The sequence below is a fragment of the Capricornis sumatraensis genome, chromosome 21, assembly GCF_032405125.1.
Source record: "Capricornis sumatraensis isolate serow.1 chromosome 21, serow.2, whole genome shotgun sequence".
Taxonomy (NCBI): Eukaryota; Metazoa; Chordata; class Mammalia; order Artiodactyla; family Bovidae; genus Capricornis; species Capricornis sumatraensis.
The window spans coordinates 25022644-25040591 of NC_091089.1; the positions used below are offsets into that span (position 1 = coordinate 25022644).

The window sequence follows — 17948 nt, forward strand, 5'->3', positions numbered from 1 at the left end:
TTGCCTGAAAAAAAAAATCGTTTTTTTTTTATATTGAAATATAGTTGCAGTACAATATTATATAAGTTACAAGTGTACAATAGAGTGATTCACAGGTGGCTCAGAGGTTAAAGCATCTGCCTGTAATGTGGGAAGACCAGGGTTCAATCCCTGGGTTGGGAAGGTCCCCTGGAGAAGGAAATGGCGATCCACTCCAGTGTTCTTGCCTGGAGTATCCCATGGACGGAGGAGCCTGGTAGACTACAGTCCACGAGGGCACAAAGAGTTGGACAGGACTGAGTGACTTCACTTTCACTTTCATTCCATCTATGGGCTTCTCTGGTGGCTCAGTGGTAAAGAATCCACCTACAGTGCAGGAAACAGGAGATGCAGGTTCAATCCCTGGGTCAGGAAGATCCTCTGGAGGAGGGCATGGCAACCCACTCCAGTATTCTTGCCTGGAGAATCCCCCGGACAGAGAAGCCTGGCGGGCTACAGTCCACGGGGCTGCAAAGAGTCAGACAGGACTGAAGCGACTGAGCACGCATTTCATCCATAGTTATTATAAAATACTGGCTGTGTTTCCTTGTGTTGTACAATGTAGCTTGAAGCTTATTTTATTTATTGGCATCTTATTTGATACCTAATAGTTTGTATCTCTTACCTCCTTAACCTTTTACTGCCTCTTAGCCCTTTCCCTTTCCCACTGATAACCACTAGTTTGTTCCTTAACATCAGCAAGTCTACTAAAAGTGGGCTTCTTACAACTCTTTTCTTCTAGCAGAGGTTAGTAAAATTTTTATTTTTTTTGGTGGACCAAGAGGCACCACTGTGTTATATAGTAATACTGTGTAGATATTAAGTAGAGAAAACAAGTTTCCACGTTTTTACTTATGAAGTTAAAAACACAGTAATTGAGTGCACTTTTTAAAAGTTTTTTTTTTTTTGATATGGACTATTTTTTAAAGTCTTTATTGAATTCATTACAGTATTACTTCTGTTTTACATTTTGGTTTTTTGCCCACGAGGCATGTGAGATCTTAGCTCCTGTTCCCTGGATCGAACCCACCCCTACACTGAAAGGGGAAATCTTAATTACTGGACAACCAAAGAAGTCTTGGGTCCAATTTTTAAACAACGAGAAGAATGGAATTATTTTGGGAGGATAACATTTTGCTGAGTCGGAGTTGTGAATCAATGTTCCCTATTATCAAATACTCGTCTGTGAAAACTATTCTTAGTTCATGGTTGATACAAAATAGATGCTGAGCCACATTCAGACCACAGGCCACAGTTTTCTGGCCTCTCCTTTGGAGTTTTTCAGAACAATGGCAATGAGCTATTCTCAGCATCCATCAGTAACTGTATTAAACAGAATGAACATGAATGTCAGTGATAGGAATCAATACTTTAGCAACAGAGAAGGCAAGGGCTATGGGGAAGGAAATATGAGGAATTAACTAGCTCTTTTGATCTTTAAATTTAGATAAAAAAGAAATCTCCTAAAAATCTATATACCCCATGTTACACCCAGAAATATTTTTTCTAGGTGATGACTTTGCGTCAGTTTTTACATTTTTCCTCCATTATGTAGTTTTAAAGCTTAGTTTTGTTAATATACAAACTATAAATAAGGTCTGGGCCATAAATAAACACCCTGTTCTCAGTTAAGGTCTATTGATTTCCATGAGTAAATACAGTGTAAGAGTTTTCAATAAAGCGATGCCCTTAAAAGCATACTTCCTGGATTTCTTCCTTATTTCTTTTATTGTAGAGTACACCAGGTACCATAAAACACTGTGGGTTAGGTTTTATGGCAGACAGAAAATAAATTCCTCTAATAGAGGGGTATATATTCAATGTTGACTAATACGTCACATACCTCCGTGTTGCTGGTTATCTTCCTAAAAGGAAGACTTCAACTTTGATGAAGATAAACCAGGCCCAATTGTGTGAGCATTTTACATGTACCTCAATACAACTGTTATATTTCTTGTCAGGAAGGAAAACTTAAGTAGCACACATAGTGCTTGCATGTAAGACTTCTGACACAGGTAGAAACAACTTTAATATGAAACTTAATTTTAGCAGAGCACTCAATATATGCTTATTTTTTCCCCTTGAGCCTTAGTTTTGCCTAGTTTGTATAGAATGTAATATCTTTCCTTTCTTAAAACTTATGAAGTTGATAAGGTACCTTGCAAAGCAAATAACACTTCCTTGTGTAATGTCTACTCATTCTTTAAGACTCAGCCCAGTGTCTCTTGCTCCAGGAAAACTCCCGCCAGCAGCCCTCACACCTAGGTCTAGGCTCTGCCTTCTTGTTGCTCCCACACACACTCTGGCCTTATTACACTTCCACGTGCTGTTGTTTGTCTGTGTAAAAATCCATCTACCCAATTAGACTTTGGGCAACTGTAAGGCAGGGATCACGTCTCATTCACTCCAGCTTTGTTCCTGGAACCTTGAGCAGGGGCTCATTTTAAGCTTCCTAAATTAAGGGGTAAGTGAGTGGATGCACAGAGGGATGGACAGGGATGGATCAACACCATTTCCCCCACTGTTTTCCAAAAGAGTCAGTGAGGTTACGACATAATTCAGGATGTGGAATAAGGATGAGGGGAGCAGGGAATGGAAAAGGAGGTATCCAAAAAGGAGAAAGGGCCTCTATCAGAGAGTAGGAGGAATGAGATATGGCCTGTGGTTTGCTGGACCCAGTTAGGGCCAACCAAGTGCGGCCTTTGTAATGCTGGCTGCAGAGTTGCCTAATCAATGTGGGTCATTTTTCTTTACATTCCCTTCCTTCCCCCCTCCCTCTCTTCCTTCCTTTCTCACTTTTCCTTATTTATTTAATTAGCTATGTATTTGTTTATCCTTACCATTTTGTACTGTCTTTTTATTATTCTTTGGAAAGCACTCAAGATATTTTATTCTGGCATCTAATATAATTTCAGCAAAATATTTCATAGCCTAGTTTATACAAAATGGACAAGGAGAAATATTTATTGAACATCAGTCTTGTTCTCAGAAATTTAAGTAAAACGTAAACAACATATAAAAAAATTGACCCTACTGTGAAGAGCCCTGAATTTGGTGAATGAGAGAAGATAAGCACCAAAAATATTCAATAACACCCAAGGCAATACACAGCACTTCCTTACTCTTTTTCAATACCTGACAATTTCTTTGCTAAAATACGCATTGATTTTGTCACTTTCTTTAGGGGAGGTCCCTGATCACCTCTGGCCAGATCCACCAAGTTCCCCATCTCTACTGAAAGTAGCCTAAAGAAGGTTCTGTGTAGCAAAGCTTTATGAGGATAGAATTCCATCTACACTGAGGCCCATTGGAGTGGTAATGAGGAAAAGGGAGAGGGTTCCATCATTTTCATTGCTGAAATCACAGAGATTCTTTCTTTTGCTTACATATAGGTGATGGGGTTGAGGGGGGAGGGGAAGCTTTCTTGTGCGAGCATTTTCTTGGTCCTTTACCACCAGTCTCTGAAAGGGCTTTTATGTAAGACTTATCAACATGAAGGAACGCAAGCACAATCCCTGGTTCCTTCCTGCATCTGCAGTGTTCTTTTATTGTATTTTGGGGAACTGGTTTAGCTTCCTGTGATGAGCCTGCCAATGCAGAGATGCAGGAGACGTGGGTCCAATCTCTGGGTCGGGAAGATTCCCTGGAGGAGGGGATGGCAATCCACTCCAGTATTCTTGCCTGGGAAATCATATGAACAGAGGAGCCTGGCGGGCTATACTCCATGGGGTCCCAAAAGAGTCGGACATGACTGAGCACGCATGCACAACAAGCTAAAACACATCTTTGATATTTGACCCACCTGGTTTTTTCTTCCTACTTGTCCTGAGCCAAATTTCAGCCCCCAATTTCTAGCTACTAGAGCTGGGGAAGAAGCTGCAGATGAGCAAGCTGAGGAGTAGATGTCTCCGATGCATTCCTGTAGCTGTAAACTAAGAAGCCTGGGGCGGGAGGTGGTCCCCCCAGGGCCATAAGAAGCATTTTGCTAGAGAGCCCAGGAGAGCAGAGGTGTAAACGCGGCTGGTTTCCACATTCACCAAGTGCCTAATGCCCATGCTAGGTATTTAAGAACTATGTCTATGTATGCAGGAGAACATTATGGTTTTCATTTTTAAAATTCATGCAATACTAACTAGAAAATGAGAACAGTTATTAATTGTATAGCAGTCGGTTTTCAAAAAAGAAAAGAGTAAGTTCCTACAGATGAACTTGGAAGCACTCTATTTTTCAAGAGAAAATGAATGTGATAATCTGGCATGGAAAGTGAAACTGCTCACTGAGGGATGAGCCAGCTTGCTGCTACATGTTAAAATTTGGGAAAAAGTTAAAGCAAGTTTGTTTCTTTAAGTATCATTGTCTCTTCTCTTGCTATGGTCTGATATAAGCAAAAGTAGTTAATGCTCTGATACAAAGGACTCATTTTTGTAGTTTCAGAAAGAAACTTAAATGTTTTCCAGGAGCTTGTAAACATTTCCCTATATTTGTAAAGAAAAACATATGGAGGACTTAAATGTTGATATTTTCTAAAGTTAAGGTCCCCTGGAGAAGGAAGTGGCAACCCACTCCAGTACTCTTGCCTAGAAAATTCCATGGATGGAGCCTGGTGGGCTACAGTCCATGGGGTCGCAAAGAGTCGAACATGACTGAGTGACTTCACTCAAAGTTCTTGGAAAAGAAAACCCATCCATCAGGATTTAAACATTTCAAGGGCGGGATACATATCCAGAGGTTCATCTGTTCCAATACTTCAGCAGTTGAGTCATTCAGAATTGTTTGGGAAAAGTCTTTCTACCATTTTTGTATCATAAGCTCTTATTGTTGTATAAATATAGTTTTTTTTTTTATCCATACTTGCAAGAAAGCCTACTTTTAATAAACCAAGTAACAGATGTGAACTATGGGATTCACAGGAGTAGTTAGCCCAAGTAACAGATGTAAACTATAGGATTCATGGGGGTAGCTGGCCCAAGGAACCGGCATACTTACAATTGCATTTCTTCTGAACAAACCTCAACTTGCATGCTGTTCTATAGGTGGAGAGTCGGATACGATCCAGGTCTTGAGCCCCTGGGGATAGATAAAAGGTACACATGTGGTCTGCTGGCATGTGGAAAGGAAGTGATCATGGTCATAAACGAAATAACTGCAGACCTAACCCGATACATGTAATTTGACTTTCATATTTACTAGAATAGAAATTTAAGACCTGAGGTCTGTCTCGTACGCCTCAGGTTCTGGGACATCAGGTTGTCAATCCTGTCCATGGGTTTGTGTCTGCCACTTCTGAGAACAGTTGGCTCACATTGTGACTTCAACTGCTAGATGACACCAGATAGTAATATTATCAAACAATGATTTTTAATGCACTGTAATCTGTAATTACAGATTAGATTAATTACACACCTCACAGGCTGTGAGGTGAGCATAGGCTGAACATTGGGCATCCACTCTTGATGCCTTCAGACCAATTGCTTTTAGAGGCCTCAGTTTTCTCATCTGGGAAATGGGACTGACGATAATACTACTACTTACCTCACGGACTGTTGAAGGATAAATGAGTGTCTATTAATCGAAAGCATTGGGAACGCTGCTTGGCACACATACATCGTTATTGTTACTCGTGTCTATACTACAAAGCTTCCTGTCAACCTCAGAGGAATCTCCTTTCTAAAAACAACCACCGTTGTAGATTTGTGGTTGCCCAGGGAGCAGGGTGAGGGAGGGATCAGCTGGGAGTTTGGGAACAGCAGATGCAAACTAGTATATATATAGCATGGATAAACAGAAGGTCCTATGGTACAGCACGAGGAACTATATTCAATATTTTGTGTTAAATCATAATGGAAAAGTATGTGTATATATGAATAACCAAATTACTTTGCCATACAGCAGAAATTAGCACAGCATTGTAGACCAACTAAAATAAGTTTCAGAAAAGAAAAAAATGAAGAAAATAAAGACAAGCGCTATTCTCTCTGCCGCCGTGGGCTCCGTTTCCTCCCTGACATAGCGTGTTCTCCATATTCTAGAACTGCTTTCCTCAGCCCACTTCTCTACTCAAGAATCCGGCGTGGCTCCCAATGCCCACAGCACCAGGGCTGAGAGTTCTGCCCGGAATCCAAGCCCCTCTGCAGGCTCTTCCCCTCCTACCTACCCCACAACATTCCCCACTGCTCTGCCCCCAAACCTCTGCTGGGCTTGGGCTGGTCTCCTCACCAGCCCTTGTAGACCGGCTGCTTGTTCCATCGACACCTGAGTTCCTGGCCATCCTCCGACCCTCCTTGGGAGGGGCTCCTTTCTAGACTGTCTCTAAAACATAGATGTTCAACTAATGTCTGGTCTCTACTTTTAAATGTTTGGCTTCTTTCAAGCCCATGTTTATGTTCATAACAGATATTAAGGTACATGGCTCTACTTTGATAATTAAAAACATTTTTTTTTTTTGGCTGCACCACTCGGTATGCAGGATTTTTTTTAACTTTACTTATTTATAAATAACAGGAGACTCAAGTTCGATCTTTGGATTGGGATGATCCTCTGGAGAAGGAAATGGCAACTCACTCCAGTATTGTTGCCTGGGAAATCCCATGGACAGAGGAGCTTGGCGGGCTACAGTCTGTGGGGTCACAAAGAGTTGGACATGACTTAATGACTAAACAACATCACCTATTACTCCTATCACAGTTCATTAACATTCATTCTTATGAGAGTTTATTACTTGACAAACAGACTCATTGGTGCTGAATGCTTGAAGGATCAAAGAGGGAGGGCTCACTTTCACCCAATGCAGAAAATTGCCTAAATGTGTTATCAAAAGATGGGCATTTAGCCAATGGCCATAAAAGATTACTTCCAATGATAGGGATAATTTTAAAACTTAGTGACAATATATGAGCTTTATATAACTTCCCTGGTGGCTCAGATGGTAAAGCATCTGCCTATAATGCAGGAGACCCGGGTTCAATCCCTGGGTCGGGAAGATCTCCTAGAGAAGGAAATGGCAATCCACTCCAGTATTCTTGCCTGGAAAATCCCATGAATGGAGGTGCTTGGTAGGCTACAGTCCATGGGGTCGCAAAGAGTCAGATACGACTGAGTGGTGTCACTTTCACTATGAGTTTTATAGTCAATAACCCTAATCTTTCTCTTCCTAGTTGTATGAACTTTGAGAAGTTTTTACTTGTCTTCTGATTTCTTCATGTATAAGATGAGGAGAACAGCATCAACTTTACCAGCTACAGAGCTTTCTGTAGCTGGTACAAAGTGAGCACTTAAGAGCAAATGGACATCCTTATAAGGGTTTTCAGTGTCACTGCTGAGTACCAATAAGTGACAGACATTTCTTCTTTATATTTGGGCTTTCATTTGCTTCCCTGTAACTTCAATCCATTTCATCTGATTTCCCTTCTGAAACCATATCATCTTCTTTCCCTGCCACTTAACAAAATTTATTTTTCAAAGATTGGGAAGCAGCTATTGTGATCATCATTAGCATCTGGAGATTATGTACAAAAGTCCTTGTCGTCACAGAGTTTAAAGTTTAGGTGGGGGCGGGGTAGCGTCTCCTTGAGTTTTTTGGGTTGAAAATGTCCAAGTCCAAAGCCATTTCAAGTACAATGTCCATCTACTCAGAGAGTGGCACACAATGGGGGTCAATATATGGATGCTGCTATTATTGTCATTATCATCAGACATGGATTTGAGACCCTTACCCATTCCAGTGATCCTGTTCTGTCTGACTAATATCTCCTCGAAATGAGATTTATGAAGTTAACCCAAAGTGAAAAGTAGAAGTGAAAGTGTTAGTCAGTCAGTTTTTTCTGACTCTTTGTGACTCGGTGGACTGTGGCCCACCAGGCTCCTCTATCCATGGAATTTTCCAGGCAAGAATACTTGAGTGGGTAGCCATTCCCTTTTCCAGGGGATCTTCCTGACTAAGGGATCGAGCCCAGGTTTCCCATATTGCAGGCAGATTCTTTACTGTCTGGGCCACCAGGGAACCTCAAAATTAGCCCAAATGCCACAGCTGTTGCCTACCTGTATGGAATGTACAGAAAGCAATTGTTACCACTACTGATAAGGAAACTAACTGATGCCATTTTTTTCATAGATGGTTCATTCTTCCGGATCTTTTAAGCTGGCATTTTTAAAACTGGCTTTTGAAATCATAAGCACTTCTATTAAGTCATATCTTTTCTGTTTAAATGCTTATTTGGGGGCTAAAGGTAGGACTTCACATTTAATCTGCTTAGTTTTTTTTTTTTTACTTTTTAAGCTCATATTTCTAACCCTTATGATACTTAAATTTTTATTTTGCCACTGGCATTTCAAAGGACCTTCCAAGTTTCATGTCTTCTGTCAATCTGAGAGGCTCATGTGGGAAACGAACTCTCTAGAACACATGATAAGCAGAGACATAGAGACAATCAGAAATACATGAGCATTCAATCTGTCTTTTTCCCCAGGATGAAGATGTACTTTTAGCAATGCCCAGTTTGGTTCAACAATTAAGAGAATCTCAATACTTGTAAATAATCCTTTAAAAGAAGACATTATGGACATAAACAATTCTGCAAGTTCTTCAGAAATAATGACTCAAGCATGAGGTTTAAAAGAACTGTGATGCAGCACACAATTAAATTTCTTAGTTCCAGCAGGACCTCATCCTCTAAGAACAGAAACCCTGGATCCTCTGAGGCTCCCTCTCATAGGGTTCCTACGGGGCGTTTAGCAAAGGTGCCACTTCCCAGGATGCAGTAAAAGGGGTGTAGAGATGATGCCTAGGGTGAGGAATACACTGACTCCTTTGCCCATTATCATGCGGACTCAGCTGACCCTCTGCTTAGTTCAAACGTCAGGTAGGGGTCAGGAAGTCTGTCGATGATTTCAGTTTGTAAAGCTTCTTTCTGGGTGAGGATGTAAGCCTTGAATATTAAAAGGGATGTGGTGAGCAATGAAGTTAAGTTTTTCAGATGTAGCAGCCCATTGCCTCACAGGGATCATGTAAGTGGCAACCACGGGATCCATCAAGGATTCTGGGACTCAAAAAAGCTGAGACAGACTGGACAGGTTCTTGCTCCATTTACCCACATTGTTTAAAAGAAATTTCTTGGTCGCTGGCCCAATAAGCCATGAACTTAATTCACTTTGACATGTGTGGGCTTTCCTTCAAAGTCTATAAACTCATAGCCTACCTTAGGTGTGGTCACATGTCTTCTGTGTCCAAGCCATTGTCTAAAAACAAACAGCTGTCCAGGGCCACACAGTCTTCCAGAATATAATTGGAGGCTGTCCTCCAAGTCAATGGATCCATTACTTATTCCTCCAGACATGGTCACAACTCCACCTACGCATCTACGTAATTGTACGGTGATCAAGCTCACACGTCCCCAACGCACGTACAACCTGAGACTTTCTTCAGTATTTGCTGAAATTAAGGTTCATTTTTATCTTATGGTATTTCCCTGAGCAAGCAGTTTAGTAACCTTATTCAAAAGGGAAATAAGCTGACTTAATTCATTTATACAATGGATGGAATTTGAATAAATGAATAAGGAAATGAAATCAACAGAGTAATACTTATTCTTAGCATGTTGAAACATTTAGGATTACCACTATATTTTGTCCATGATCTGAGGAAAAAAAAAACAACAACCCATTTTATCTTGAAACCTACATCAAAATCACTGTATACTCTCAAGAATCTAATTCGTCCTTTGTAATAAAAAAACAAGTATTGCACTTCTCTATATTTTTGAAAAAGTGACAGTGAAAGCTGCTCAGTCTTGTCCAACTCTTTGCAACCTCATGGACTATACAGTCCATGGAATTCTCTAGACCAGAATACTGGAGTGGGTAGCTTTTCCCTTCTCCAGGGGATCTTCCCAACCCAGGGATCAAACCCAGATCTCCTGCACTGCAGGCAGATTCTTTACCAGTTGATCCAGAAGGAAAGCCCTCTCTATATTTTTGCCTCTTTATTAAATAATAGTGCTTTCCCCCATTATTGTTATATCATGGGGATATGATTCTGTTTTTAAAAACTTTTTATTTTGTATTAAGATATTTCCTGGTGGCTCAGATGGTAAAGAATCTGCCTGCAAAGCAGGAGACCCAGGTTCCATCTCAGGGTTGGGAAGATCCCCTGGAGAATGGAATGGCAACACTCTCCAGTATTCTTGCCTGAAGAATTCCATACACAGAGGAGCCTCGTGGGCTACAGTCCATGGGGTCGCAAAGAGTCAGACATGACTGAGTGACTAAGACTTTCACTTTCACAGCTGATTAACAATGCTATGATAGTTTTAGGTGAACAGCAAAGGGACTCAGCCTTATATATAGATGTATCCAATTCTTTAAACCATGGAGATCTGATTCATCTAAATAATATCTTAGATTTGCTTCATAATTATATGGTGGGGGCTAAGCAGTAAATAATTAATGTAGAGACGAATACTATTTTCTCTACTTCTGTATATGGACCTAATAGAAGCAGAAGATATTAAGAAGAGGTGGCAAGAATACATGGGAGAGCTAAACAAAAACGATCTTCATGACCCAGATAACCACGATGGTGTGATCACTCACCTACAGCCAGACATCCTGGAATGCAAAGTCAAGTGGGCCTTAGGAAGCATCACTACGAACAACAGTAGTGGAGGTGATGGCATTCCAGTAGAGCTATTTCAAATCCTAAAAGATGATGCTGTGAAAGTGCTGCACTCAATATACCAGCAAATTTGGAAAACTCAGCAGTGGCTACAGGACTGGAAAAGTCAGTTTTCATTCTAATCCCAAAGAAAGGCAATGCCAAAGAATGCTCAAACTACCGCACAATTGCACTCATCTCACACGCTAGCAAAGTAATGCTCAAAATCCTCCAAGCCAGGCTTCACCAGTACATGAACCATGAACTTCCAGATGTTCAAGCTGGTTTTAGAAAAGCCAGAGGAACCAGAGATCAAATTGCCAACATCTGTTGGATCACAGAAAAAGCAAGATAATTCCAGAAAAACTTCTGCTTTATTGACTATGCCAAAGCCTTTAACTGTGTGGATCACAATAAACTGTGGAAAATTCTTAAAGAGATGGGAATACCAGACCATCTTACCTGCCTCCCGAGAAATCTGTATGCAGGTCAAGAAGCAATAGTTAGAACTGTACATGGGAAAACAGACTGGTTCCAAATTGGGAAAGGCTGGATATTGTCACCCTGATTATTTAACTTATATGCAGAGTACAGCATGCCAAATGCCATGCTGGATGAAACACAAGCTGGAATCAAGACTGCTAGGAGAAATATCAATAACCTCAGATATGCAGATGACACCACCCTTATGGCAGAAAATGAAGAAGAACTACCTCTTGATGAAAGTGGAAGAGGAGAGTGAAAAAGCTAGCTTAAAACTCAACATTTAGAAAACTAAGATCATGGCATCCGGTCCCATCACTTCATGGCAAATAGATGGGAAACAACGGAAACGGTGAGAGACTTTATTTTGTTGAGCTCTAAAATCACTGCACATGGTGACTGCAGCCATGAAATTAAAAGACGTTTGCTTCTTGGAAGAAAAGCTATGACCAACATAGCATATTCAAAATCAGAGACATTACTTTGCCAACAAAGGTCCGTCTAGTCAAAGCTATGGTTTTTCCAGTAGTCATGTATGAATGTGAGAGTTGGACTATAAATAAGGCTGAGTGCCGAAGAGTTGATACTTTTGAACTGTGGTGCTGGAGAAGATTCTTAAGAGTCCCTTGGACTGCAAGGTGATCAAACCAGTCCATCCTAAAGGAAATCAGTGCTGAATGTTCATTGGAAGGACTGATGCTGAAGCTGAAATTCCAATACTTTGGGCACCTGAAAGGAAGAACTGACTCATTTGAAAAGACCCTGATGCTGGGAAAGATTGAAGGCAGGAGGAGAAGGGGACGATACAGGATGAGATGGTTGGATGGCATCTCCTACTCTATGGACATGAGTTTGAGTAGGCTCCAGGAGTTGGTGATGGACAGGGAGGCCTGGCGTGCTGTGGTCCATGGGGTCACAAAGAGTCGGACATGATTGAGCGACTGAACTGAACTGTATATATTCAAAACTTTTCATAAGAAAAAAAATTAAAGCTAAATAATTTAAGGCAATCTCATGCTCTTAAAATAGCTCCTCAAACCTTTTACACTCAGGTCATAGTTGGAAGAAAATAATAAAGAGGAAAACAAAGGGGCAGTTAAAAAACTATGATTGATTACACTTTTCCCTTCTGCAAATCCTGTTTTTTCCTTTCTTTAGCTCTTCAAGATGTTTTGTCCTCCCTTCCTCCCTCTGTCCTTTCCTTTCCTCACTCCTCCCCTCTGTCCCTTTCTTCTTCCAATGAACATTCAGCACTGATTTCCTTTACAGAGTTTGAGTTCTTGTGGGATGTCCAAGTGGACATACCCAGGGGAAGCTGGATACACAGATATGGAGTTCCTTAATATGGTCTATATTCCAAGATTTATTGATAAACATATAAAACGTATCAATATGCCTTAATTGCCAAGACTAGAAATATTTTTCCAAGAGGAGACTGTGTGCACAAGTAAGGCTATTCCAGGTTCTAAATGACAAAATGGGGCCCAGGTTTGGGGCTAGAAATTTCCTCCCTGCTTCTAACAGCACCCTCGGTAATCATTCAAAGCCTGCGTGGCTTTGGGAATACCCTGACACCCATGGTGGGACACTGGTTGGCTTTGTTATGATGAGGAGTTAGTGGAGCTAACAGTAGGCCCACCTCAAGGTGATTCATCAGCAGAAGCTTTGACAGTGAGGAGCCAAGTCTGGAAGGGACATTGACCTTATTGTTGTTTAGTTGCTAAGTCATGTCCGACCATTTGCGACCCCGTGAACCTTAGCCTGGCATGGTCCTCTGTCCATGGGATTTCCCAGGCAAGAATACTGGAGTGGGGTGCCATTTCCTTCTCCAGGGGATCTTCCTGACCTAGGGGTTAAACCTGAGTCTCCTGCCTTGGCAGGTAGATTCTTTACCACTGAGCCACGAGGTAAGCTGACACTGACTTACATACTGACTATTCTGGGTAAGCTGGTTTCTGAGACGTGGCAAGTGGTTTTGAAGCATTTCTCAAACACTTGAGAACCATAACAATAATGGTGAAACCTTGGGGGAAAGTCACACTCTACATGGAGAGAATTGGCCAAGAGCAAAACTTTGGTTAAAATCTGAGCTTCAGAGAGCCTGGAGGCTACTAAGAGACAGAAAAAGAGAAACAGATCAGAAGAATCAGGAGACCAGGCTACGGAGGTGACATAAGGGGGCACTTCCAGGATGGTGATCTATGGAAGTGACATCCCAACGATGCTGAAGAGTAAGAGAATGGTCCCTGCATCCATGGCCTATGGATATCATGGCCTATGGGAGTGGGAGCATTCACGCCATTTTCCTGAATTTTTGAAGTTGTTTTCCCTAAAACTCGTAGTGTGCATTGCAAAATCACGCGCTAGGCAGCATTCCAGCTATGCACACGCTGACTGCTGTCAGTGTCCCTGTCAGTGTCCCAAAGGGGCCTCTGTCTTTGAACCACTCCACAGTGCTTGCTGAGCACCTCCATTTGCCTTCCTTCACTCAGAGCCCAGCAGTTATCACTCTGCTTTCGTCCCAGAACTTTCCTCATCAGATTAGGCTGCCTTCCACTTTCTGAATGAGTGTTTCTTAACCATTTCCCTCTCATTAAAACCTACCTATCCTGTGCCCCGTGGCTTTCAAACCAACATTGATTCAGCATCTAAGGTGAATGGGTTTGGTGACAAAGATCCAGGTTCTGTCTCGAAGGAGAGGTTTCTGTGAGTGAGTGACACAGACATGTTCACTAGTAAGTGTCACACAAAGCAGAGTAAATGTGCCCTCAGCAGAAAAAGAGAAGAAAGGGAGTTTGATTCCAAGTGCAAACAATTTACTCTGCTAAAAGCCAGTCTGTTAAATTTATTTGAGCTGATAAACTTATTTGATGGTGGAAAAGGTCAAGGTGAGAACGACATTTACATTTAACTGGAGCCTTTTTAACTTTAATCTAAGGTACCAAGTAAACAGATGATTAGGGCATTATGCTGAGGGGAAATTTTAGTTTAGGGCAACTTGCCTAAAATTTCTTTACTCAAAGTATGTGGCCACAGAGATTTTTTTTGTTTTGTTTTTTGGCTTATTTGTGAGTCTATACTACTTTTAATTTTGTCTTTTTTTTTTTTTTTTTTTGCCTCTGTCGCTTGTGGCTATGAGCTCACAATAGATGTTTAAAACAAGTATGCGCTACAATCACCTGAATTTGCCAAAATTTCTTATCAGTTGTCCTTCTGATCAACTGTTACTCTGTTCTCTGTTCTTTGGTTTTTGTAAGGTTCCCCTCCGCTTGACTAACCTTTAGATAAGGTTCTTTTATTCTCTAGGTCTTTGATCTCTCTTTTCTTAAGCATTTACTTTAGAAAACTTTCCTTTGTAAATTCTTTGTCTGTCCCTTGAAAGATGTAAACCTCCCAAGGTTTTGCCAGTTTTGCCCAGAAATATCTTTTTCAATAGAGAAGGAAATGGCAACCCACTCCAGCATTCTTGGCTGGAAAATTCCATGGACAGTGGACCTTGGCAGGCTGCAGTCCATGGGGTCTCAAGGAATAGGACACGGCTGAGGACTGGGTGACAGGATACACACACACACATCTTTCTTCAGGACTGGAAGCCACACCGTGGAAATGAAATCTTGACGATCTCCTAGTCTCTGTGGGAGGGTAGACACCTAACTTGCTCACCGTGACAATGACCGCTGTCACTGTTGACCAACTTACCCTTGATATCTTCCAGTCTGTCTGCTCTTATTCACCCCCGAGTTTAGAAACCCTCCTGTCTTTGGTTCTGCTAGAGCTGAGTTCCACTTCTCTCCCCTCTGGCAAGAGTCATAAAAAAGTCTTTCCTGCTTTCTTAACTCCTTTTTTTTTTTACATTTGTGACATTTGTAATTTCCAAAACTAAGAATCTCTTGAGCACTTTCCTTCCATGTTTAAAAAATAACTACTTCTAACTCGTACTTAGCTGACCAGATTTCACAAATTCCTTCATTTTTTTAAGCTCTCTGTCTAGACATCACAGATTCTGGAAGAAGTTACTTTCTAAGCTTCAATGTCAATCTTCTCTGATGATAGTTTCCTTGTCTTTCTTTGGCATCCCGCTGATAGAGTTGGGGTAACCCATACAGTTTTCAAATATTTAACACATTCTCAATGAGGTTACCTTTTTCTTTTGTCTGACAATCTATCAAAATCAATGTCTCAAAAAAAAAAAAATCAACGTCTCTCTTGGAAATCAGTCAATTGTTTAATCTGGCAGAATCCCACTTACTGTAGGTGTGTCCTATTTAGTGTTAACCTGAAAATGATGCTCACTAATGGATTGTTCAAGTCAGATGTGTTTACCTGCTTTTGAAGAGAGGAAGAAAGGAAGAAAGATACATATCTGTGTGGCTTGCTTAACTATTTTGATCACTAATCAGGAGAACTCAAAATGATTTCATATACTGCATGACCTTCTGACAAGTTTCTAAGAAAGGTTAAGTTACAATTTGGGAAATGAATGCGCAATTTTCCTAAGTCTCTCTTGCTTGAAAAATTTAGAGCTTTTCTGTTCATATGGATATAAAACTTATGTCAGTCTTTCTTTGAGTTGGACAACTTTAATTCAAAAGAAATCTGTGACATATGTGTCTGTCTGTGCCAGGCACCAGACCAGGTGCAGAAGGAGCTGGCATAATGTACCGAAATTCAGATAAATGTTTTCAAAATCATGACATAAGAACAATTTCACAATTCTTACAGTCTGTTGGCTGATACAGTCTTTAATATAACAATGATAAATTTAAAGATTTTTCCTAAGACTTTATTGCTTTTCTTTGTTAAATATTAATATTTTTTCTTTTTCTGATAAAACACTGGCCCATGATCCACATAGGGATTCCCTATTGGCTCAGACAGTAAAGAATCTGCCTGCAATGCAGGAGAGCTGGGTATTATTCCTGGGTTGGGAAGATCCCCTGGAGAAGGGAATGGCAACCCACTCCAGTATTCTCACCTGAAGAATTCCGTGGACAGAAGGAGCCTAGCAAGCTACAGCCCGTGGGGTTGCAAAGAGTCAGACATGACTGAGCGACCAACACTACTACTTGCTATGATCTACATGGGTCTTGCCTCTTCAGTCTAAGACGCTATGATACAAGAAGACACCTGTACTGGTCTGGATTTTGCTTAGATGGGCAGGTAGCAACTAGGTTCCTTCCTCTGCTAGGTTCGTATCAACAGAGGTCACAGTTCCAGGTGACTGGTCAGGCCAGAAGTGAAGCTACACAGCCCCAGGAAATTGGAAAGTCATGACTGAAACTCTCACGGGCACTTTAGACATGTTTCTAAAAGTGGAAAAAGCAAGGAGAGCGATTGAGATTCCCCGCATCAATTTTAATTTTCTTTCCTCTCTGTTAGTTCGTACGCTGTCTTGGTGACTCCAGATTATTGGAAATGATAAAGAAAAAATGTGAATCTTATTATCTGGGGCTTTCCTTTATCTGTCTCAACCCTCATTCTTGCCAATCAGTTCCAGTCTCCAGGAGAAACCTAATTTTGTCTCTTGCCTTCTTGGAGTAAAACGCTTATGACTCAGTTCTGTTCTTCCTCATTCCTTATGCAGAGAATGAGAGATAAAAAGGCAATAAGAGAACTATACTTTTTTCTTTATAACATTTAATTTGAGATGTGTGTTCCTCCCTCCTTATGTCAAGTTCTCCTTCCTTATGAATAAGAAAAATGGTCTAGAAGGAGATACCACCACCTAATTACTTACACAGCAACCTTGTATTTACTTAAACCAACAACCTTTAGTGAGTTCTCCACTGGAGTCAGTGGTTTGGTTTTCCTTGTATAGCAGGTCACCTCCAAACTCTTTTAAACTTTGTTTTCCTTTTCACTTTTTAGAAACTAGTTTTTAGGACAGCTTCTCCCCTTGGCATGAAGTTCAAATGATAGCTTTAGCTTTGTCTGATAATCGTGCCTGACTTCTTTCTCCCATATGAGCATATGATATCATTTTGCAAGTAAGTCATTCACTGACTCATTTCAACAATTTTATCTAGTGCCTATACTGTGCCAGCCCCTGTGAGAGTGTGGGAAAATGAACACAGACTTTGAAGTGTAGTTGATTGTATTAATGCCAACACTAAATAGTATTTATTAAGCATCTATATGTATATATATATTTAGGTTCACAAAATTTTTTTTTCATATAAGATATACAGTCCTAATAACAAATTATGAGGATTCATTGCCTAATTTAATTCTTACCTAAGAGGAGGCAAAAAATGCCCAAACATACATTTTCTGTAAAGAATTTAGGATTTTAAGGAAAAGAACAAATGCCATACAGATTAAGTTTTATTTCCAGGTCTTTCCATGAGTATTCAATGGACATTGTAGGGTGTTCCTTCAAAGTTTCATACTTACTCATCTCTGCAAAGAGCTGTCTTCTTTCTGCCATGGTATTTCCTCTTTTCCCACTATCTTCAATCATTCTATGAGACAAAATAATTACAATGTGTATTAGCCTCATGCTAATGAGGCAAGCAGCCATTTCTATATAAACACATATGCTGTAGTCATGCTACAAACATAGACACAAACTATTGAAAACTGTGTATTTATTTATTTTTTTTTTTAAATTTTTATTTTTTTTAATTTTTTTTTAAATTTTAAAATCTTTAATTCTTACATGTGTTCCCAAACATGAACCCCCCTCCCACCTCCCTCCCCATAACATCTCAGTGGGTCATCCCCATGCACCAACCCCAAGCATGCTGTATCCTTATTTGAATCAGTTCTGATGAGATGGATGAAACTGGAGCCGATTATA

At 40.6% G+C, this 17948-nt stretch overlaps 1 protein-coding gene and 1 non-coding gene across 21 annotated transcripts in view; one reads left to right on the forward strand and one right to left on the reverse strand.

Moving 5' to 3' along the window:
* The window catches only part of DTNA (dystrobrevin alpha), a 149420-nt gene extending 131805 nt beyond the window's left edge, over window positions 1-17615 (reverse strand). For 19 of the 20 annotated variants that reach the window (XM_068993515.1, XM_068993521.1, XM_068993520.1 and 16 more), the window contains exons 1-2: window positions 17543-17609; window positions 5005-5085 (exon numbers count right to left, since the gene is read on the reverse strand). In XM_068993515.1, the coding sequence (XP_068849616.1) occupies window positions 5005-5085; window positions 17543-17609 (148 nt within the window). Of the gene's footprint in view, window positions 1-5004; window positions 5086-17542 lie in introns of all 20 variants that reach the window. The other variant, XM_068993529.1, reaches the window with a different exon arrangement.
* On the forward strand, window positions 6926-6997 carry TRNAY-AUA (transfer RNA tyrosine (anticodon AUA)). The gene has a single exon. It is a non-coding gene; the product is annotated as a tRNA-Tyr (tRNA).
* Window positions 17616-17948: the final 333 nt, after the last annotated feature.